The sequence below is a fragment of the Cylas formicarius genome, unplaced genomic scaffold (assembly GCF_029955315.1).
Source record: "Cylas formicarius isolate icCylForm1 unplaced genomic scaffold, icCylForm1.1 PGA_scaffold_3__17_contigs__length_32017465, whole genome shotgun sequence".
Lineage (NCBI taxonomy): Eukaryota > Metazoa > Arthropoda > Insecta > Coleoptera > Brentidae > Cylas > Cylas formicarius.
In genome coordinates, this window is record NW_026844326.1 from 31,697,349 (window position 1) to 31,719,096 (window position 21,748).

Consider the following 21,748-nt stretch of genomic DNA (forward strand, 5'->3'; position numbering starts at 1 on the left):
CTTTGAAAATTAGGATTTTCAGTATTTATATTATTTTGAAAATGTACATGATATAAAATTTTCAAATGTACTTAGTACAAGTGCCAACTTGGGCCTTGTAGTTTCACCTATAACTTTAATAATAAACGAGTTATATTACTTTGGCCCTTTGTTGGATTGGGGGGGGGGGGGGGAGGGCTTCATTCAATAAATGCGACGTGTGCGAAAACGTAGAAATTTATTCTCGACTCGGAATACGTATGCTTCGCACGACAAATTTAAAAGCGAAAATGATAATAATACACATAGGAAAGTGGTCACGGGAATCATAAAACGACAATAAAAATAAAAAAAAACGATCTCGATTGCCTTATTTAAACCTTAAATAAAACGACACGGATACGAAAGAGATCTGGCATCGTCGGCGGGATGCCACGCCCCCTCGGACCTCACTGGAACTCGAGATAGGAGCGCCACAGCTCGGGGGTGCGCATGCGCGGCGGTTCGTCCGAATTATCCAGCCTGGTGTTCACGCCCGAGTCGGTAGACTCGTCGCGCGAGTCGTCCGCGACGGTGGGCGGGGCGGACGACGTCCCGAGGAACTTGTCGGGCAGCGGAAGCTGGGACGGGTGGGGCGGGGACCCGCGCCACGGGTCGGCGAGCAGCAGGTGACGCGCCGGCGACACCAGATGGTGCGTGTCGCCTAGCAGTCTCGGGTGATGCGAAATCGGCATGTTTATCGATAGATTCTGCGGGAGACACTACACGTACAGACTGGCCCCCGTTTAAGAAGGGCCTATACCTTATCGCGAAACTTAAGGGGGTTACTAAAAAAATTAAATACAAAAGTTGTTTCTATTAAAATGACCTTTATTATTATTTTCACTTTTTTATATGCGGGGTTGTAAAAAAAAGTTACATTTTTTGAAATAGAACGCCCTATATTTTAGTGCATAGTTGGTTAGTCCTTTCAAGATATTATTAAGAATATTAAGTTTTTTTTCCATTTAAGGACCTTATTTACAAGAGCCTTAAATGATGAATTTAAAGGAATTTATGCATTATTTGAAAATAATTGCCAACTAAGCCAAAACGGCGAGCCGGAGACCCGTACTATGTTATATAATTGAAATTGCTATTGCAGCGGCAATCCGAAAATCCCATAATATACATGATGTCTCATTTGAGAAAATTGAAAAAAACATCACGGCAACCTCGCCTATTTTAAGAAAATACATTTTAAATTTGATCATTGCCTACAGAAAAGCATTATTTTCGTAAAAATAATAGATGGAAAAAAGTTGAAAAAGTTAATAAGCGACTCAACAATGACTAAACATAACCCGAATTCTGAAGATGATCGCTAATAAGTTCGAAACGTTGGGTGATTTGAGCGGGTATGTAGGACTGTATTGTTGAAACAATTGTCATGTGAAAATACATAATTCCGTGAAAATCTGAACTTTTAGTTCTTATTTATTTTGTTAAATGGATTTTCATCAAGTAAAAGTCACTTCAGTACAATCTTTTGTTTTTTTTCTTTTGTAAAAATCTTTTCCTTTTTTATGATATCATTGAAGATTGAAGATCAGCCTGGGTTAACTGCTTGTTGTAAATAAATAAATAAATAAATAACTCAAGGCGCTTCTAGGTTTGAAAAAAAAACGTTACCACTAATTTTGATGAATAAATAAATACTTTTTGATAAAACTTAAAAGTCGTCATACTTTTATCTGGCCTGCCAGTAAAAGAAAAAGAAGATATTTCCACTTACCGATGCGACCGCGTTGGAATTACCCGGGACCGAGGCCCATTGACTCCACGATGACGACGGCGTGGGGGGCGTGTCCGGCTTCGGTGGAGAAAACTTTTTCGCGTCGCGGGCGTTCAAGATCGGCTCCAGATGTTCTGCGACGAACGAGAAACGCGATTAAAAAATAGTGATCGCGAGAACTGCAGAAATAAACTTAAGTTCGTGGGGGCGGAGCTAAAGGAGAGGCATGGACATCGTTTCGGATATCTACAAGTCCAATATTGAAAGAAAAAAGCTTAAATAATGGCGGACGCGGGCATTACGCCCTTAGAAACCGAAGGCACAGAGGAAGACCACTGATAACACGGGAAGACGGAGTTAGAAGAACAAGACCCTCATTACGGCACTCTTGGTGAAGTAAAGTAAATCTACAAGATCAACATTGAAAGAAAAAAACTTAAATAATGGCGGACGCGGGCATTACACCCTTAGAAACCGAAGGCACAGAGGAAGACCACTGATAACACGGCAAGACGGAATTAGAAGAGCAAGACCCTCATTAGTAGTATTACGGCAACTCTGGGTGAAGTAAAGTAAATCTACAAGATCAACATTGAAAGAAAAAAACTTAAATAATGGCGGACGCGGGCATTACGCCCTTAGAAACCGAAGGCACAGAGGAAGACCACTGATAACACGGGAAGACGGAGTTAGAAGAGCAAGACCCTCATTACGGCACTCTTGGTGAAGTAAAGTAAATCTACAAGATCAACATTGAAAGAAAAAAACTTAAATAATGGCGGACGCGGGCATTACGCCCTTAGAAACCGAAGGCACAGAGGAAGACCACTGATAACACGGCAAGACGGAATTAGAAGAGCAAGACCCTCATTAGTAGAATTACGGCAACTCTGGATGAAGTAAAGTAAATCTACAAGATCAACATTGAAAGAAAAAAACCTTAAATAATGGCGGACGCGGGCATTACATCCTTAGAAACCGAAGGCACAGAGGAAGACCACTGACAATACGGGAAGACGAAATTAGAAGAGCAAGTAGTATTACGGCAACTATTGGTGAAGTGAAGTAAACCTACAAGATCAATATTGAAGGAAAAAAACGTAAATAATGGCGGACGTACCTGCGACGGTCCCGCCCAACGCGACCACGGTGCCGAGGTCGGGATCGGCGGCCACGTGGAAAACGAGGCCGAGACGGCGTCGAAAGTCGTACTCGCCGCGTATCTGGTACGTCGCCAGTCTCAACGGTTTGCCGTAGGCGTGGCCGTAGAGTCGTTCCAGGCGGTTGAAGGGGACGCGGCCGCCGTTCGTGCGTATCACGTGGAACAGTTGCGCCGCCAGGGTGTAGATGGCGGTCAGCAACGCGTATTCGACGCCTTCCGACGCCGACGTCGACATCGACACCATCTCCGACGCTTGGAGAAGCGTCTCGCGTGAGAACCGACCCCTGTAGAAGTCGCGGTACTCGGCCCGCAGGACGGCGAGCTCCTTGCAGTGCGGCGGATCCAGCAGGAGACCCCAGCATCGGACGCCCAGCACGGTGGGCGTGGCCTGCGGAATTGCGCGAAGCCGATTGCAGTCGACGACCTCGACGTAATCGGATAGTAGAAGGACGAGGTCGAAGAGGGTGGAGCATCCGAACGCGGACGGTTTTAGCGGGTACCCGAACTCTCGAAAGTGACGCTGCGCCAGCTCGTCGACGGTCACGCTGTCCTGCCCTATTAGCTCCTGCACTTGGGCCCCCAGCGTCTTCAGGGATTCGCGCGCCGTCAGGCTGACGGTTCGCTCGCCGTCGGGCAACTCCTCGATCTATTTGGGGGAAAAAAAGTTACGAAACCTACTTCAGTTTTCAACGAAACTTTCGTGTTCTACTATGTACGGTCTGAGGGGGGCGGACCTAATGTTCTAGGGGCGTAAGCATTGCTTAAGCCGCGTTTAAAATTGTTTGTCGTGTGTTAAGATTGGTTCGATGTCCGCTTTCGCAATTGCGTTCAGCAAATTTTCCATTTAGAAATGTTAAGGCCAAAATAAAATCTCTTATAAATATATGCCTACCCTTTTACCTGTAAAACGAACTCCTTTAACCGGACACTCCATAAAAAAAATACAGCTTCCGATGAATGGCTGCAAAAGTGGCGCGAGAGACATGCGATAAGTTTTAAGTGTATCAGTTTTAAGATAAGACTGGCCTTTTCTTTCGAGTGTTACCCAACAAAACACTTGCTTTGAAATCCAACAATTGTAGTGGTGGAAAGCTTTCCAAGGAGAGGCTTACAATTTTATTTTGTGCAAATATGGCAGTACAAAAAGAAGATTTGCTCGTGATTGGAAAAATTTACCGGCAACATGGAAATTTAACAAGAAAGCATGCATGAAAAATGATCCTAAAAGGCGAAAATTTTTATGAGTTAAAATTACAAAACATAAAAATTATCTTCTCGCCTTCAAATACGACACCGGTATGTCAACCTCTAGATCAGGGTATCATATAGAATGTTCAATTCTATTATCGTTCAAAGCAACGCAGTCTGTAATTTTTTTCTTAAAATTAATTCCGATGGATTCATTTATTTTCATAGAACTTACAATTTCCAAATAAAAAAATATGTTTTGGAAAAATAATCCAGTTTAGGCACTGTATTTTGCACAAACATTTTAATTTTATTTTTTAATTTAATTTAATTTTAATTTCGGATATCGTATCTTTTACGGTTTCCAATATCCCCACTCCACAAAACGCGCACATTCTATTTACACATCCTCTCGCGTCGGTTTTTGCTGAGTCGAAATTGCTGACGTTTCGCCAACCAGCCCGTTGGCTTCTTCAGAGCTGAACCGAATTTTGTTGAATGTTCAGAAGTGGGATAGTGGAATTATGCTTAATATTTTATTTACGAAAAAGCACTTCGAAAAAAAAGTTTCGCATTTGCTTTCCCTAATTATCGTCATCATCCTGTTGGCTTCTTCAGAGCTAAACCGAAACTGGTCCGATGCGTATTTTGTGTAGTGTTCAGAAGTGGGATCGCGGGATGATGCTTAAAATTTTATTTACGAAAAAGCTCTTCGGAAAAAAAAAGTTTCGCATTTGTTTTCGCTAATTATCGTCATCATCCTGTTGCTCTTTAGAAATAAACCGAAATTGGTTTGATGTATATTTTGTGGAGTGTTTCGAAGTGGGATAGCAGGATGAAGCTTAATATTTTATTTAAGAAAAAGCATTTCGAAAAAAAAAATCGCATTTGCTTTCGCTAATTATCGTCGTCATCCTGTTGGCTTCTTCAGAGCTAAACCGAAACTGGTCCGATGCGTATTTTGCGTAGTGTTCAGAAGTGGGATCGCGGGATGATGCTTAATATTTTATTTACGAAAAAGCTCTTCGAAAAAAAAAAATTTCGCATTTGCTTTCGCTGGTTAAAGTCATCATCCTGTTGGCTTCTTTAGAGCTAAACCGAGATTTTTTTTATGTGTATATTGTGGAGTGTTCAAAAAAATTGCGCAGTTGCATACGCCGATAATCCTGTCGGCTTCTTCAGAGCTAAACCGAAACTGATTCGATACGCATTTTGTAGAGTGTTCAGAAGTGGGATCGCAGGATGATGCTTAATATTTTATTTACGAAAAAGTATTTCGAAAAAAAAAAAAAACACTTTTTCTTCGTCGTCTTACCTTCACCACGTCGGGGATGGCCTCGAACAGCTCGACGAGCTTAACGAACCCGTAGTCGGACACTCGGCACTGATGCCCGAAGTGATGGTGGTAGGCGGGGACGAACTTGTTGAACAGCATCGTGTAGTAAGGCGTGTGTTTCAGCAAGTCGACCGCCTCCCGGGCGAATTGCTTGGTGCGCGCCGCCTCCTCCGCCGTTTGCTCGCGTTTCGGCACAGCGATCATCAGACCGTCGCAAGTTTCGCGTAGCACAAGCGTGTTCTCGCCCATTTCGCGCAGCAGATCGACGAACGTGCACAGACCGTATTCCGCGGGGTCGAACCGTCTTCCGGTCACCTTCTCGTACGCCGCCGGAAAGTCTACGGCGGCGATCTGCTTCGCGGGCTGCGCCTTGAGCACGCGCAGCAGGTCCGACGTGAAACGGCGCATCTGGGCGGGGTGGGTGAGCGTGATGACGCGTCTGGTGCCCTCGCCCATTATCTGCACCACGTGCGAAACCGACTCGATCAGGTCGAGCAGCTTGGTGAAGCCGTAATCGGCGACCCGGCACTGGCGCCCGAAGTGGTGGTGGTAGGCGGGGATGAACTTGGTCAACGGCAACTGGCAGCGGTCCGCCGTCTTCAGTAGATCGACGATCTCGCGACACAGCAGGTTGACGTTGGGCGCGAGGGGGGCGGCCACGGTCGCCGCCCTAGCCACGCCCTCGTCGCCACTCTCGGGTCGCGCCGTCACGATCTTGATATTGCGGTTCGGTCCGACCAGCAGGAGTTCCGCTCGCGGCACGCAGGTGACCAGGTGCTCGAGGGGCACGCCGTCATCGTCGACGGGTAACGCGACCCGGAACTCTTGCTCGTAACACGCCTGGAAGCTACACGAAACCAATGGGACGGTTAGGCACTTCGATGGCCTGGACGGGAATTCGTTTGTACCGTAGTTTACGCAAAATAAAACTGCTAATATAAAGGAACGTCGCCTGACCATGACCATAAAACCTTAATTAATGTTGTTGTGAGAAGTTAAGGTCAATAAAGGAGAGGTATTTAAATCTAATTGATCATTAAGCAATACATTTGAATGTCTCATTTTGTTAATCTCCATGACTTCCAATAAATTTAATTTTCTGCTATTTGTGGCTGTATGTAAAATATCAAAATTGTCGTCAAAAATGTGTTTTTCTGTGTTGAACAACACCAATAATAACCATAAATATCATTAGGGAGGCGCTCACCTCAGCAACGGCATGCTGCCCAGATGGACGTCCAGCAGCCGCATCAGGGCGGACGCGAAGTTGCCCAACGACACCTGCACGTTGGGCACTTGGGACGTATTAAACTCCTCGCACCACCCGCGACTTCCTCGCAGACCGTCGGGACAATGGATCGTACAGAACGGCACCATGGTCTGCGGGAAATGACGCTATCGATTATCGCAAAAAAAAAAGTTACTCACCGTGCTCAATGTGGGCGGAGGCGAAACCTTGACCTCCTTCGTGAGGGATATGACGCGTGAGCCGAGCCTGTCAGCGATACGGGCGACGTCCTTGAGACGATTGACGTCCGACACGGACACGGTGCAGTGAAAACGGGACTCGAGGAGGTCCATGAACTTGAAGAGCGGCATCGACTGGTCCGGCGCCTCCTGCAGAATGCTGACCGTCATCGCCTTCAGCTGATCGGGATCGGGCTGGTTGCTTTGCTCGACGTAGGAGACCGTGATCCTCTTGTGTCCCAATTTCTGACGGTGCAGTTTCGATATGACGAATCGGGCCTCTTGCTGACTACCGACGCGGAGGTGAGCGACCGGCGCTCCGTCCGCCTGCTGCGACACGCTCAGGCTCAGGATCTTTCAGGAGAAAAGAGATCTCGGCATCAGTTTTTGGATATTCAAAAAAAAAAAAAAACCATAGGCGGTCGTATTGCTTTTCTATCGTATACACCGCCTAGGGAAGTGTTTTTTTTTTTGGAAAATTCTTTTATTAAACAACAAAAAAAGAATTACAATAAGTAACAAAAAATTTATTAAGAATTCTTTAAACAGAATACAAATAATAAATTTATAAAAAGAATAAACAGAAAAAATGGTGTGCTTTTATACATACCGATAAAGGCATTAATATAATCGCTTACTACCAGGACGACCAGGTTCTCGGTAATAAGATTTTTAGGGTAAAGAATTCTGAGAAGGTAAGAGACTAATAATTACAAGTCGGCCTATATTCCATACTTTGTTACCTGATGTGCCATTTTTTCTTTAGGTAAAGAGAGTGACAAATTCGGTATACAGAGTGGATTAATAGATAGCTTTGTATGGAGACCTAACAGTACAACAAATTTTGTTCGCGATACAGAGTTTTATTTTATATATTACGAATTGTAAAATGTTTCTATTTTTCGTGTTGGAAAATTTCATTTAAGATAATTTACCCAATTTAAGCACTTACGACGTAAAAATATAATAAAATTAAATATTCAAAGAGAAAAAAAAATTGACCGCCAATCGGGTTTGAACCCGAGTTCTCTCGTGACGCATCCATCAAATTGTATTCCTAGTGACCGTCGACGCCACCGTTAAACCCAAACTGCCCCTTCCGTCAAGATAACAAAATTATAAGGTAATAATTAATTTGAACCATACTTATCTCGCGCAGTCTGTACGATAGACGAAAACGATAAATGCAAAAATTGTAGCTCCCGAGGCGACCTAAAAGACCGCCCAAATCAAACGGCACCGTTTGCCGCGGTTTCTCCGTCGCCCCCAATAATTAATTGTGAAAAATTGCAATTTTCCCTTTTTGGGCCGTCGCCCTGAATCCCAAGCATCGAGAATTTTTCCGATCGGACGTACCGTTTTCGAGAAAATAAAATTTTTTCGATCCCGAAAAAAAAAAAATCTAAAATTTTTAAAAAATACTTCCGACCTTCCGATCCCGCCCGGTTTCGATGGGTTCCGTCCGGGGGTGGAAAATCGCCAACAAAATGGCCGTCGATATCCGATCGGCTCGATATTTTGAGGGCCGCTGCGCTTCGCTCAGTACTAGCACGGAGGAACATTTGAAGCCGCTAGTTCCAACCGTACGAACGTTATAAGCCTTCGAACGCTTCTCCATGGCCCGTTACAGAGAACAGGCAATCGTTTTTTTTTTCTTAAGACGCTAAAGGCTTGGAGCCGGGCGCCTTGGCTCACCATCGCGTACTCCTTAATCATGGCGGCGAGCAGGTTGCGTAGCTCCTTGGGCTCGATCGCGGGGTCCAGATTGGTGATGTTGAGGTCCACCGGCCTCAAACTGCCGTCTGATTGGTCCGAGCTGCCGCTGAAGGTGTGGACGCGTTTGAAGAAGGGCTCCTGCGGAGTGCACGGCCTGCCGAGGATCGGCTTGCAGGCGTTCCTGCTCGTCGACGCCTGCTGCTGCTGCTGCAAACCGAACGGGTGTAGGCGCGGGCGGAGACGGACGCCGGCGTCGCGACGCCGTTAAAAAAAATCAGTTTCGCTTCACCGTTGTTCGCATTTCGCAAGCGAAGGAGGTCGAAATGTGCCTCGACTTCGTCGCGATCGGACTCGGCCTTTGATCATCACGATTATTTCGGGTTTTTCCAAAATAAATAGGAACTAAAGGTTCAGTTTTTCACGAAATTATATATATTCACATGACAATTGTTTCGACAACACCGTGTGTCTATCAAATGTAATATTTACAAACTACATGCTACTATATATACCGAAAAATAGCAATACACCTTAATTAATATTGTTGTATAAGTACAATAAAGGACAGGTAATTAGATCTAATTGACCGTTAAGCAATATATTTGAATGTCTCATTTTGTTAATCTCCATGGCTTTCAATAAATTTAATTTTCTACTTTTTGTGACTGTATGTAAAATATCAAAATTGTGGTCAAAAATGTCTTTGTCTGTGTTTAAGTGTGTAGCATAATTAGAATCTAGATTATTGTTTTTAAACGCTCTTTTATGTTCACTAATGCGTTTCTTGAACGAGCTATATGTTTGTCCAATTTGTCGCATTTCAACCTGTGGACACCTCATTTATGACATTTTAGACATTTTGTTTTATTGTTTTTTTTTTAATTTTCCTATTGGTTTGTTAGTTCTGAAAATGAAGTGTCCAAAATCTCAAAATCAGGTGTCTACAGGTTGAAATGTGGATCATGTCCATTTGACAAACAGGAGATGTCCTAAACGCCTGGACTTTTGAGACACAGGGTGGAAAGGAAACTAACAATGAACGTTGAAAGACAATAATTAAAACAAAATTAAGACGGAAAAGAAAACTTTTATTATAAAGGTTTCCGTCACGTTAAGCACGTACTTTAAACAAAAAATTCCATGATAACATTGGAATAATAAGGGCGGACATCTTCCTCGCTTTTGGCTCGGGCTCGGTCGAGTGAAGTCGGACGAGTTCGGCTTGGCTGGCGCGAGACAACGCGTCACCATAGATCAGATAGAGATTATGTATGTCTGACGCGTTCGGTTTTTTTTTTTTAATAATGAGGCTGATTCGATTTGATACCAAGTACTTTTGTTTCGATACCGAGTAAGTATCGCAAGATTGATTGGATGCTATAAATACTTGGTGTCGAATCAAAAGTATCGAGTACCTACTCGTATTTACTAGTATCGGGATATCCCTAGTGCCACCACTCTTTCACGATAAAGAACGGAATAACGCAAGGAGATAGAACGCTTATTTCGGGTATCGAACAATGACGTCACTGGGCTCTTCTTTATTGAGACAGGCTCTACTTCGCGTTTGTACTTAACAAAACAGACTTAAGTAAGAAGTTGTAATGTTTTAAAGCGAAATTAAATTTCTTTAGAAATGATCTATCTGAAAAGTTAAGACGATTAAAAAATCTTCCCCTTAATTATTGACCTTCAATTAGGAAACACCTTCCATATTTGAAATGACATAATTGAAATTTGTGTGTCTCTGAGAAAAAAAATCTGGCAAAATTTTCACGAAAACGTTGATGAAACTGTTTTTTGGGATACATTTTTGCCAAAAACAATACGATTACGTTCGCTGACGCTACCGTCAGAATCCGAAAACATCCGATCGCTCGCGGAAATGTCCGAAGCGGTTCGGATCCGTGGGACGAGAAAATCACGTGGTATAGTGACGCGTCCCGCACGCTAGATCGGTGCGTAACATAAAAATTTACCCACCTGACACGAATCCATTGTGACGACGCCCTCCGATGTGAAGCCTGGGGGCGGAGGTGGCGCCGGCTGCGCCGCCGCGACGAAGGGCGTCGACTGGCCGACGCTCTTGACTTTTTTGCCTGCAATCGAGGCGCGCCAAAGTCAAAAAAAAATTTTTTTCCATAAGAAAAATCAAGTTAACAGTCAATGATGAGTAAATGTCATTTATCTCATTAGATTCAAAAGTAGTTTATTAGAAAATGGTGGTCAAGATCGTTAGGACGAACGATTTAAAATTATTTTGGAAGTATACAGGGCGGCTCAAAAAATTGTGACGAATACAGCATACTTTTTTTTTTCAATTCAAATAATAAATAAATAATAATATATAGCTAAACTATAATACTTTTTGCAATATTTTAATTTTTCGAAAAAATACTCACACTCGCGAAAAATAGTACAGGGAGCCAATAATAGCGTAAAGTTTAAAAGTTCTTTGAAAATGTTGTAAAGATCGTTAGAGGGCACGATTTAAAATCATTTTGAAAGTATACAGGGCGGCTGAAAAAACCGTGACGAATACAACATACTTTTTTTTTAATTCTAAAACCCTATTTTTAATTTTTGTTTTGAATTCACTTCAAAATTCTTCAAGTTTTTTTAAAAATAATAACATATACCTAAACTTAATAATTTTTCCAAATATGTATTTACATTTTCCAAAAATTACTCACACTAGCAAGCAAATTAGTACAGGGTGACTCAAGGAAAGAGTACAAATTTATTAGAAAACGTTTAACGCAAATGTTGTAAACGTTGTTGAAAGAACTATTTAAAATTATTTTAAAATGTACAGGGTGACTCGAAATCATTTGAATTAGATGCTATAGGGCGTTCAAAATAAACGAATGTATTTGGCAACAACTTTTTGCGTATCACTAATATTAAAAATAATCAGCGAGGAACTGTTTTTGGAAACGTGGTTATGTTAATTAAGAGTTCAATTCTTTAAATGGTTATAAAAAATGTCCTCTTCTTTTTACACGGCAAACATTTGCATCTGCTAAAATTACACGGAGAGGGGCGCGGTTGAAATATTTTCATACAGGCGAATAAACATTTTCTATTATCGAAAAATTCCATTTCGCCTGGTAAAAATACATGTACGAATTGCATCGTGACTATCGGACTCTCCAAAAAAAAAAGAACATTTTGACTTCCTAGAGAAAAATCTATTCCACCGGTAATGACGGACAAAAACCGGAAAAGAGGGCACGGTTATAACCTACAAATTTGTTGCCATGTTGAGAGAAATTATCTGCTGCAAAATGATTAAAGTTAAGAGTTTAATGTACGTTAATCGGCATTTAATTAAAACGTCAAACCAAAATTCGAAAACAAAAATCCACCAAAATCATCGCCGCTCGGTCGAGGCACACTTACCCGAATAACATCTCACCGACGGCGACAGGACCTTGATTTTGTTCCCGAAAACGTCCTCCCCCTGGATCCGCTTCTGGGCTCTGCGCAACAATAATTATAACAACGTTACCGATTCTACGATACTCCAACAAAACTACCTGTAGCACCGCTCGTAGGGTTTAAAGTACGCCATCCTCGTGAGTGTGATTGCAATTAGTATTTTAAAATGAAAATTCAATTCATTAAGAACATGACGCGGCACCGCACACGAAAACGGAAACTATCGCGTACGTTTTTTTTTTCTCGCTCGTCCATCGTCCGATACATTTTTTTCATTCGCGGCGGAAAAAAAAAACGAGGCTCAAGGCGGTCGTACACGTCGGGATCTCGGGCGGCCAGGTTGCCGTCGCGTGTTGAGTTTTTTTTACTGTTATTTGGCCAGGCGTGTTGAAATTTATTGATTACAAATGTTCTGGGGCGCTGAATGAAATTTGTAAAGGTGAAAAAATCAAAAGACAAAAACTAAGACGGCAGTTCTTTCAAAGTCACGGAATATCTTTTTCTTCTTCTTTTACAATTTACTTCCCAATGGCCAACTGTCACGGAATATTGTGAACAACGGCAGCAAATGCGAATCTATGACCTAACCTAACTATTTTCTGATACTACAACGCCAAACAAATGTGAATTATCACACCACACAAGAAGCGAAATATTATAGCTAGAGGCATTTGTTGTTGGTACAACGTTAGCTGGTACAATACAATTGTTTCAGCTGGTGATTTTCTATCAGTGGAAGTATAATTCTGGACCTTTCGGAGGTACCAGATTTTAATATATGGGATTTAGCTAATTTGGTTTTGCACTGGAAAAATTTTGTCAACCACACAGAAAAAGCAAGGGACATTGTAATTAGTAATGACGTTCTTTTTCTGAAGGCGGTGAAGGAGAGTAGTTTTTTTTTGGCAGCCATTTTCGACAAATCACCGCGGTTTTTGGTTTTTAGATTACCTTTCGCCAGGGCTGAATGCGACCCTCGTATCTACATCACTGTATACATTAAGGTTAGGTTAGAAAGAGAATCCTCCAACTATACTTGCAATGACGTACTGAGTGGGACTACTGATTTTAGAAAACAAAAAGTTTATACAAAAGATTTATGGTTTAAATTAAAAATTTAAATTATTTATTTTGTATATATACAGGGTGTCCGATTTTAATATTTTTAGAATCCTTGCCAAAAATAAAGGTAACTACTTATTCGAATTTTGTGTACTTTGAACAAAAATTGAAATTGTGTATTCCAACTATCTGCGATGACTTCGTATTTTAAAATTATACAGGGTGTGACATTTTTAAAAAATTCCAACTTGCAGTATTCATTTTTTTAAGAAGAGACGATATTTTTCTTCAAATCGTGTAAAAGCACATATAATTATTTTAAAAATTATTCTTATTTTTTAATTAATTTTCAGGATTTATGCTACCGGTTATGGGTCTTTTTTGTAGTTAAGTTATTACAGACATTTAGAGATTTAGGAAGTTAAAACGTCATCATTTTTTATATCGTCAACGATATAAAATAATATGCATAATTATGATAAAAGTTTAAAAATTTAAAACAAGTAACAATAACGATAACAGTACAAACAACAGTAAATGTAGCCCCATTAACTAAACAACAACGAACAATTTTAGGATATTTTAGAATTTTTGACCATAAACGACACACCCTGTATATGATACAATCATTGTTTGAAGTAGAGGTTATAGCTCTGGATTTTCCACGCGCCCTGGTTCAAGCATTTTTTGAAAATAGTAAATGGTTTTCGAAAAAATAAGTTTTTTCTGAAACCATGCAGTTCGAAAGTTATTCAGGAAAAACCAAAAGACGAGAACGGAGAACGGACAAAAAAAACATTTTTTTTTCGACGGTGATCATTTCTGTACCAACGGCGATCCCGTCACCGAGATATAAAATTTTTATACGAGCGCAGATACTATTGAAAATTCGATTTCATTGATTTTCGAAAGTAACAAGATATATAGGAGACCCTGCATGTATAAAAAATAAATAGTTTTTAAATTTAATTTAAACCATAAAACTTTCGTATAAACTTTTTTTTAATAAAATATAATAAAGTGCACCCAGCCCACCCTGTACGCGAGCGCAGAATGAATTCAGGTTACCGTTTAACCGCGTCCATCGACGCTTCGTTACGAACCTCAGCGCCAGGTCGAAGTTCCCGAACCGCAGGCAAGCCACGCCCTCGCCCGTGACGTATTGCACGCACTTGCCCCCGCAGTTGTAGCTCAGACTTTTGAGTCGCGTTTTCACCTTGACCGAGTCGACGTGTTTCGGAACGTTCAGGACGGACAAGTAAAACGCGGTCGCCGCCTCCTGGAACGCTAAAATAAGACCGCTTGCGGTGAGAAACGCGCGGTCACGTGGGTCACCTTCGATTTACGCGTCGCCGGCAAGTGTTCCGTGAGTTCTGCGAACGAATGGTGCTCGTGGGCGCAAAGGATCAACGCGTCGGCCACGTTGACGTTGTGCACCAGGATGACCCTCAGCTTTTTGCGGTACCTGAGGTCGGAGAGGTCGCCGGCGAAGTTAACGTCGCCGGATATGAGAACGACCGCGGAGGGGGCGGGGTGCAGTTCCGCGTAACGCCTCAGCGACTGTCGCAGTTTCTCGTCGGCCGCGTTTTTCGACGACGACGACACGTGTAGCAAGTCCACCTGCACGCAGCACGTAAAAAAAAGCCTCGCCAACAATTTCGATACGGTCGGCCATAAGAACAAGAGAAAAAAAAGAAGAAGAAGAAAAGGCGCCTCGGTACTTTAACCGCTTTCACTCTTATACTAAGAATGACATTTCTATTTTAAAAAGGAAACTTCGTATGAACATACAAGGTTGGTAAAGTTTTCTAAAATAAAATATATTTTTTTAATATTAGTGATGGCACTTTAGATATTTTAATGAAAATTACGTGTACTACGTATCGAGAGGCATTATTTTGGTGAACCGCAATTTTTTTGTAAAATACACCAGCGGCGGGCGTACGGAATTTAACCCGTCTATTTTGACGGCACGCCCCTGATTTCCCTTAAAATAAAAATTATTCTTACAATCTCCATCCATTCACGGTCATATCAATGTCGTTAATATGACGGCATGCAGAGAAATTAGTTTTTATCTTTAAGTAAAAATTTGTTCATAAATGAATGCAAATGTCATTTTTTTGAGAAATGAGTGGCGTGCCACTGTCTATAATATTTTTGTTAATTAGGTCGCCGCTGCTCTGGTCGAGTCGGGAACTTTTTTTTTTACTTACCAACTAATGTCCTATAGGAAAAAAAAACAGAATACTTTTTACTTAACATGCTAACAAGATAAATAATAAATTATTCTTATTTAAAAAAAAACTACATACTATTAATGATTTTTAACAAAATTAATAATAATTAATTAATAATAAATGAAATAAACTGATGTTCAAATTATACTGCATGGGGGTTTTCATCGGCCCAAAATGTGGTTATGGTGAAAATATCTGATAGCATTTCCGTCTGGAAAGAGTATTTCTTGGTCAAACAAGGGATAATAAGCAATTTTATCGAAAAACCATTGACAAAAAATAACACGCAAGGGGAAATCTCCGGGAAGCAACGCTTGGACTCCTTGAATATACCCATATCATATTCACTGAGTTCAGGATTTTCATAAATCGAATTTAAAACTGCTGCAAAGTACCTGTTTCAATCCACTGTCTAAGTAAATTTGAAAATGTTCGCCCATCTAGCATATCTGCCAACTCGTCATTAGTAAACTCAACCATTCTTTTTTACAATAACGATGCACAATGAGACGCGAAGAACTGAATTTAAAAACTGATGTCAAACAACTGTCAAACAACCGTCTTGACAACAGAATTAATAGTTCTTACAGGCACAGCCTACTACAATGATAAGAATTAATTATAAAGATTTTGAATATATCGGATATCCCACCAGCCTTCGAAGGATATTTACGTTGAATAGGGAAGTTGTGTTGATTTAAATGTTAGTAGAAACTATATTAAACTAAGTTTACACAACTAGTCTTAAGAATATACACAGAGAGTAGATATTATTCAAATATAGTCATTACTTTAACTGAACCAAAAAAAATCTTGCTGTTATTCATTTTTTATGGATAAAATAATAAAACTGACTTAGAAATGGATAATTTTCACTTAAAAACTGCATTAAAGAGCTTTCAGGTTTTATCAACAGATTCACATAATTCTTTGTAAGATTTACATATCTCTCTGGTTTTACACTTGAGCACAGCAAAAATATTTAATTAAAATCAACTAAATCCCTATCGCAGATAAAAAAGCAAATATAACCGCACAATTTTTTTATATGCTAAACAGCGGACCTTATAATCGCCCTGGGAAAAAGCTCACGGCAATGTAACCTACGTTAGGGTTCTTTTCCCCTTTCGAAGCAGCGTGCAGCGGCATAACACCTACGACTTACCTGCGAATCGTGAAGCTCCTGGATGATTTGGGGATTCTCCTTTTTCACGTCGCACACCACCACGAATTCCGATTCGCGGTACTTCTTGAGGAACACCTCCCGCAGTTTCTGAACGACCACGGACGCGCTCTTCATCTTGGGAACGCTCACGTTTTCGATGTCCCAGAACAAGCCGAGCGGCGGCAGCCGCCGGACGTTGCCTTTCGACTTTTTCGTCCTGAACCTGGCCCCGGCGGGCGCCGAGCTGTCCGACTGGGACGAACTGCACGTGTTCGTCGCGCTCTTCGATGATCGTTGCGCAAACAACCTCCGCCCGCAGGGGCCGCGGTCGGACAGGTCCATATTTCTAGGTTTGGATTCATCGGACTCGTCCGAATTTGTTGAAAACATATCGGGCGCCGTGCAGTTTTCGCGACGTGATGCAATTCGGGCGCCGGAATCCGCAATACATGACTACTGGACCTCCGATAATCAGATTTTTTTTAGGACGTAAACAAACACTTGTGACGCACCGAGTTGTTAACCTGGCGCATGACGCGCGACATTGATTTTCACGCAGCGGGCGAGTCGTCCTCGCACAGTCGTCGTATAGGTTAGTTGAACATAACCCAAAATCTTTGATCAAGGTTGCAGCCGGTTTACTTCTGTGGTTATGGCGTCCTTAGACGACAAGAAAAAGGTATTTTAAGCGTTAAATCCGTACGTTTACGTTTATGCGTGTGACGGTTGCAGAATGCGGCCAGCGAGCAGAAGGAGAAAAAGCGCAAGGAGTCGATCCTGGACCTGTCCAAGTACTTGGAGAAAACGATCAGGGTAAAGTTCGCGGGCGGGCGGGAAGCGAGCGGCGTCCTGAAAGGCTACGACCCCTTACTAAACCTCGTTTTGGACAACACCCTCGAATACCTGCGCGATCCGGACGATCCCTACAAATTAACGGACGACACGCGGCAATTGGGCCTGGTCGTGTGCAGGGGAACCAGCGTAGTGCTAATTTGCCCCATGGACGGCATGGAATGTATACAAAACCCGTTTATTAGCCAGGATTAATTGTTTTTTTTTTTTTTGTTCTGATAAGACAAAAGCCGAGAGTAGAACGTAACAAATTTTTATTGTGTATGTGTGTGAGCGGTCTCCATTTCCATTTTATCATGAAAATCACTACGCGCGCACATATTTTTCGCCAAATAAATACATTTAAATGCACGTCTGCGCCTCTTTCGGCGCCGCGACGCCGTCGCCGATTTGGTGCCCGTCGATGCACTTCCACAGCCCGTAGGTTTTGCCGACAGTCGTCTGCCACAATCTCAAGGTGCCGTCCTCGGAGCCGGAGGCGTACAGCTCGCCGTCCGGCGAGAATTTCACGCAGTGGACGGGCCCGAAATGTCCCTTGAACGATTCGATTTCGGTGCCGGTGGCGTAATCGAATTTGTACACTTTCAAGTCGTCACCGCCAGTAACGAACACGCTCTTGTCATTATGCAACGACGCTGAGTTGACCGTGGTCGGTACAGAGAATTCCCTTATCTTGCCGAGCGTGTTGGCGTCGAAAAACGCGACCTTGTTCGAGTACGCCACCGTCAGCACAGTACCGTCCCTCGACACCTCAAGGCTGTTGGGGCTGAATGGGAAATCGAGTTTCTGCACTTCCTTGCCCACAGAACGGTCCCACACGCGTAGCGTTTTGTCATCGGCCACCGAAACTAGATGCGTGTCGTTTCTGAAAAAGAGGGCGTGTCTCACGCCGCCCGTGTGCCCCACGAAAACGTCGGGTTCTGAAAGTTTACTCCCGGGGGGTACCGCGCATAACTATCGAAAAAAACCTACCCGCTTCGGGTTTGACGAGGTCAAACACCTTGACCAGCTTCTCGTTACTCCCAGTCGCCAGCAAGGCTGAGTCTTTCGAAAAGTTCACGCTCTTCACTATGTGATTGTGCTGAAAGGAGTGAAGCTCTTCGCCGGTCACGGCGTCCCACACTTTGCCGGTGAAATCCGCAGCGCCGGACGCCGCCTTGGTCGCGTCCGCATTTAAGGCCACCCCCCAAACGGCCCCCTTGTGACCTTCAAACGTGCCGATCCAATCGCCGGTGTCGCCCTGCCTAAGCATCGGTTTGCCATCTACGCAAAACACAGTTACGAAATCGGGCCAAGGTAAGGCGAAGGTCCACGGTACAATGTCGCGGGCCATATTGTTGTTACCTTTGCAAGCGGAAATTAAAAAATATCCGCTGTCCGTGATCGAGCTGAAATCTAGATGCACCACGGGCCGAGTGTGTCCGCTGCACGTCAGGGGAGTCTGCCTCAAATTTGCCATAACTTATACGACGATTTTACGCGATCCCGAATAGCGAACCAACAAAAACACACGCAAGTGCACGGAACACCACAGAATATGACCTGAATTTTTACGGTGAAGGCCGAACTCAATTTTTTTATCAACCACCACTTAAAGGTGCAATTATTTTTCGAAAAATTACAAAAATATTGAAAGACACAAACCGAAAAAACGTCGATTAAGGCCCAACTTACTGGCGATCCGTATAGTAACGGTTTAGACACGAGGCCCGAAAAAAATTAAAGAAGAAGAGTAGAATGACCGTCCGTTACGTCGTCGTCGAATATGATGTAAATTGTTGCGTAGTCGAGAATTTCGTGCGAATAAACAATGTCGGGCGGCGTGACTTGCAGCGTCGCTTGCTGCCATTCCAACAGCCAGAAAATAAAGAAGACGGGGCAGAAAATGGTGTTCCACTCGTTTCCGTCGGGCGAGCTTGGGAAAGAGTGGATGAGGAGGTGTCACGTCGGCAAAAACTTTATCCCGACGAACAGTAGACGCGTGTGTAGCATGCATTTCAGGGCCGTCGATTATGAGGATGCGATGGAGGCAAAAATAATGCGGACGGTACCGAAGAGACTCAAAAAGGACGGTAGGTGCCGAATTAAGTAACCGGGTGCGTTTCTTTATTTACAAAAGACCCGCCTTAGCTGTTCCGCGTCTGCGTTTGACCACAGACGACAGGCGATTACAGAGGGCGCCGTCGTCGAATTCGGAGGGGGAATATGGCGAGCTGACCATCAAGCTTAACAGTGTGGTGGCGGAAAACGATTTCTTGAAGATGGAGTTGGCCAAATGCAAGCGGGAGGTAGACGCGCTGAAAGCGGAAATTAGGGAAATCGAGAGGCGGAAAATGCCGGGCGAAGATGTCGCTGTAAATAAATCTGATGTGCAAAGTTGATTTGATCCGTCCTCGATTCTAACCAAATATGTAATTGCGCAAAGTGGAATGGACAAGGTAATTCTAGACGAAGAGTTTGTCAAAGATTGAGGTTATGTTTCGAGGTTTTGGCCACGCCCAAATTCTCCTAGTTGACCTTCATCATGCCAAACCGATCTTTAAATAAGTTACTGAGCTTGGTTAGAAACTTAATAAGTCTAGAGCAATAAGATTTTTCATAAATTTTGGTAAAAAGTGTGATCAAAGTCGCCGCCCTGTAACTGTCTATATATTGACCTTACGATTGGCTTCTACGGAGCTACCGGGAAAACCAGCAGTTTCGTGAATATATACATCTATTAAATACATAAAATATGTTTTATGTTTACATTTTTGTTATCGTATAAAGTACTAAAAAGTAGCCTATTAGGTGCGGAGCTGAGGCTACTTATTTTATTGTTAAGTTGATCTTTTAAGGATAAGAGTTGATATAACTAGGGTCCAAAACGTCTTAGTTTTTAACATACAGGGTATTAAATTTGAAGAGGTGATGGCGATTTTTTGTAAATATTTTTATATATAGGTTGGTACAATTTTTTTTTATTTTAATGTTTACAAACGAGGTGCAGATAATCATTAGTAAGCCTTGGACTGACGTTTCATTTGTTTGTGTTGCTGGGTAAATAAAAATTTAATGTCAATTATTCGACAGCTTTCAATTTTGTTCATTGTTGGTAAAAAATAGTTTTTATCAATCCTTGTATTAACGAAAGACAAATGAAACTATCAACTGTAAAGCCAGTTATTCCAATTAAAAATAAAAAATTATTAGGATAATTAGCTTTACAGGTGATTTTTGATTGATAAGGGATTTATAAGAACAATCCAAGTAATAATAGTGATAATTAAATAAAATATATACTTTTTCTGCTAAACTTTGGCTTCATCTACGGTTTCAGTTCATTGCTTAATCTTAAGGAAATATTGGAAAAATTAAAATGCCTATAAATACACAACAAAAGTTGTAGGTTTTTGTAAGATAAGATTTTTTTTAAAGGTTCTTTCGACCAAGGCCAATCTTTCAGAAAGGTACGACGTCGATGGTCATTATCTTTAAAATTGTTCAAAATTTCATCAGTTAACACTTCGGGATGATGACAAAGTCTGCGCGTCACGAGGTGTGGCGTTTCTGTCGTCAAGAGGTGTGACCATCGACTAACTTCGCCCCTTCAAGCATTTTTTTTATCTTAAATCTTATAGTTATAAATACTTAATAAAAATTGTAGGTTTTTTAACATCAGATATATTCGTTTATTTTCAACACCCTGTCACATCAAATTCAAATATCACCTTCGAAACTAGTCTTTTTTTTAGAAATATTGAAATATCAGATAAAACTATCAGGTTCAAGTATGTCCGATTATTTTAAAAAGATTCTTTCGTAAGACCAATCTTTTAATTTATTTCCATATTATAGTCAGAAAGATACGACGTCGATGATCAATACCGTCAAAATTGCCAACAATATCGTCAATTAATACTTCGGGATGATGATAAAGTGGGGCGTGCCGTCAAGAGGTGTGGCCGTCTTCTAACTCGGCCCCTTTAAGCATTTTTTAAATCTTATATCTTATAAATACTTAATAAAAGTTGCAGGTTTTTGTAAGATAAGATATATTCGCTTATTTACAACACCCTGTCGCATCAAATTCAAATATCAAATGCGGGGTAATCCACCGTCAATAAGGACGCTACGCATTTTTTTTTGCAAGTGTGAAACTAGCATTTTTTTAGAAATATTAAAATATCGGATAAACCGGTTTAGGTATGTCTGATTTTTTTTTTTTAATTTCCATATTATGGTCAGAAAGCTACGACGCCGATGATGATCATTACCTTCAAAATTGCCAAAAATATCGTCAATTAACACTTCGGGACGTTGGCAAAGCGGGCACGAAACGTGGTGGGGCGTGTCGTCGTCTAACTCCGCCCCGTGGTGTGGCGAT

At 41.9% G+C, this 21,748-nt stretch overlaps 4 protein-coding genes across 8 annotated transcripts; 2 read left to right on the forward strand and 2 right to left on the reverse strand.

Annotated features, from left to right (window-relative positions):
- Positions 1-204: 204 nt before the first annotated feature.
- LOC132699957 (meiosis regulator and mRNA stability factor 1) lies at positions 205-16,920 on the reverse strand. 3 transcript variants are annotated; one of them, XM_060666968.1, is made up of 12 exons: positions 16,531-16,920; positions 14,461-14,745; positions 14,229-14,404; positions 12,025-12,104; positions 10,606-10,721; positions 8,602-8,826; positions 6,868-7,260; positions 6,647-6,819; positions 5,419-6,286; positions 2,874-3,561; positions 1,754-1,887; positions 205-728 (listed from the first exon to the last, which is right to left on the reverse strand). In XM_060666968.1, the coding sequence occupies exons 1-12, from the start codon at positions 16,918-16,920 to the stop codon at positions 429-431; spliced, it is 3,828 nt and encodes a 1,275-aa protein (XP_060522951.1). In that variant the 3' UTR covers positions 205-428. The 3 variants fall into 3 exon arrangements, with proteins under 3 accessions (XP_060522951.1, XP_060522950.1, XP_060522952.1); XM_060666967.1 differs by having other exon boundaries at positions 8,602-8,829; XM_060666969.1 differs by lacking the exons at positions 14,229-14,404; positions 14,461-14,745; positions 16,531-16,920 and adding an exon at positions 12,162-14,154 and having other exon boundaries at positions 8,602-8,829.
- A 149-nt stretch (positions 16,921-17,069) lies between these two features.
- LOC132699961 (U6 snRNA-associated Sm-like protein LSm7) lies at positions 17,070-17,612 on the forward strand. Its single transcript, XM_060666974.1, has 2 exons — positions 17,070-17,209; positions 17,263-17,612. Exons 1-2 carry the CDS (start codon positions 17,183-17,185, stop codon positions 17,575-17,577), a joined length of 342 nt encoding a protein of 113 aa, XP_060522957.1. The 5' UTR covers positions 17,070-17,182; the 3' UTR covers positions 17,578-17,612.
- A 112-nt stretch (positions 17,613-17,724) lies between these two features.
- LOC132699959 (serine-threonine kinase receptor-associated protein) lies at positions 17,725-18,881 on the reverse strand. The gene is made up of 3 exons (XM_060666971.1): positions 18,727-18,881; positions 18,355-18,645; positions 17,725-18,302 (listed from the first exon to the last, which is right to left on the reverse strand). The coding sequence occupies exons 1-3, from the start codon at positions 18,839-18,841 to the stop codon at positions 17,725-17,727; spliced, it is 984 nt and encodes a 327-aa protein (XP_060522954.1). The 5' UTR covers positions 18,842-18,881.
- Positions 18,882-19,188: 307 nt separating this feature from the next.
- LOC132699960 (THAP domain-containing protein 2-like) lies at positions 19,189-21,738 on the forward strand. Of its 3 annotated transcripts, none has more exons than XR_009618582.1 (3): positions 19,189-19,454; positions 19,513-19,820; positions 21,610-21,738. XR_009618582.1 is itself a non-coding variant. In XM_060666972.1 (2 exons), the coding sequence occupies exons 1-2, from the start codon at positions 19,193-19,195 to the stop codon at positions 19,761-19,763; spliced, it is 513 nt and encodes a 170-aa protein (XP_060522955.1). In that variant the 5' UTR covers positions 19,189-19,192; the 3' UTR covers positions 19,764-20,764. The 3 variants fall into 3 exon arrangements, 1 of the variants encoding a protein (XP_060522955.1); XR_009618581.1 differs by lacking the exon at positions 21,610-21,738 and adding an exon at positions 20,800-21,221; XM_060666972.1 differs by lacking the exon at positions 21,610-21,738 and having other exon boundaries at positions 19,513-20,764.
- Positions 21,739-21,748: the final 10 nt, after the last annotated feature.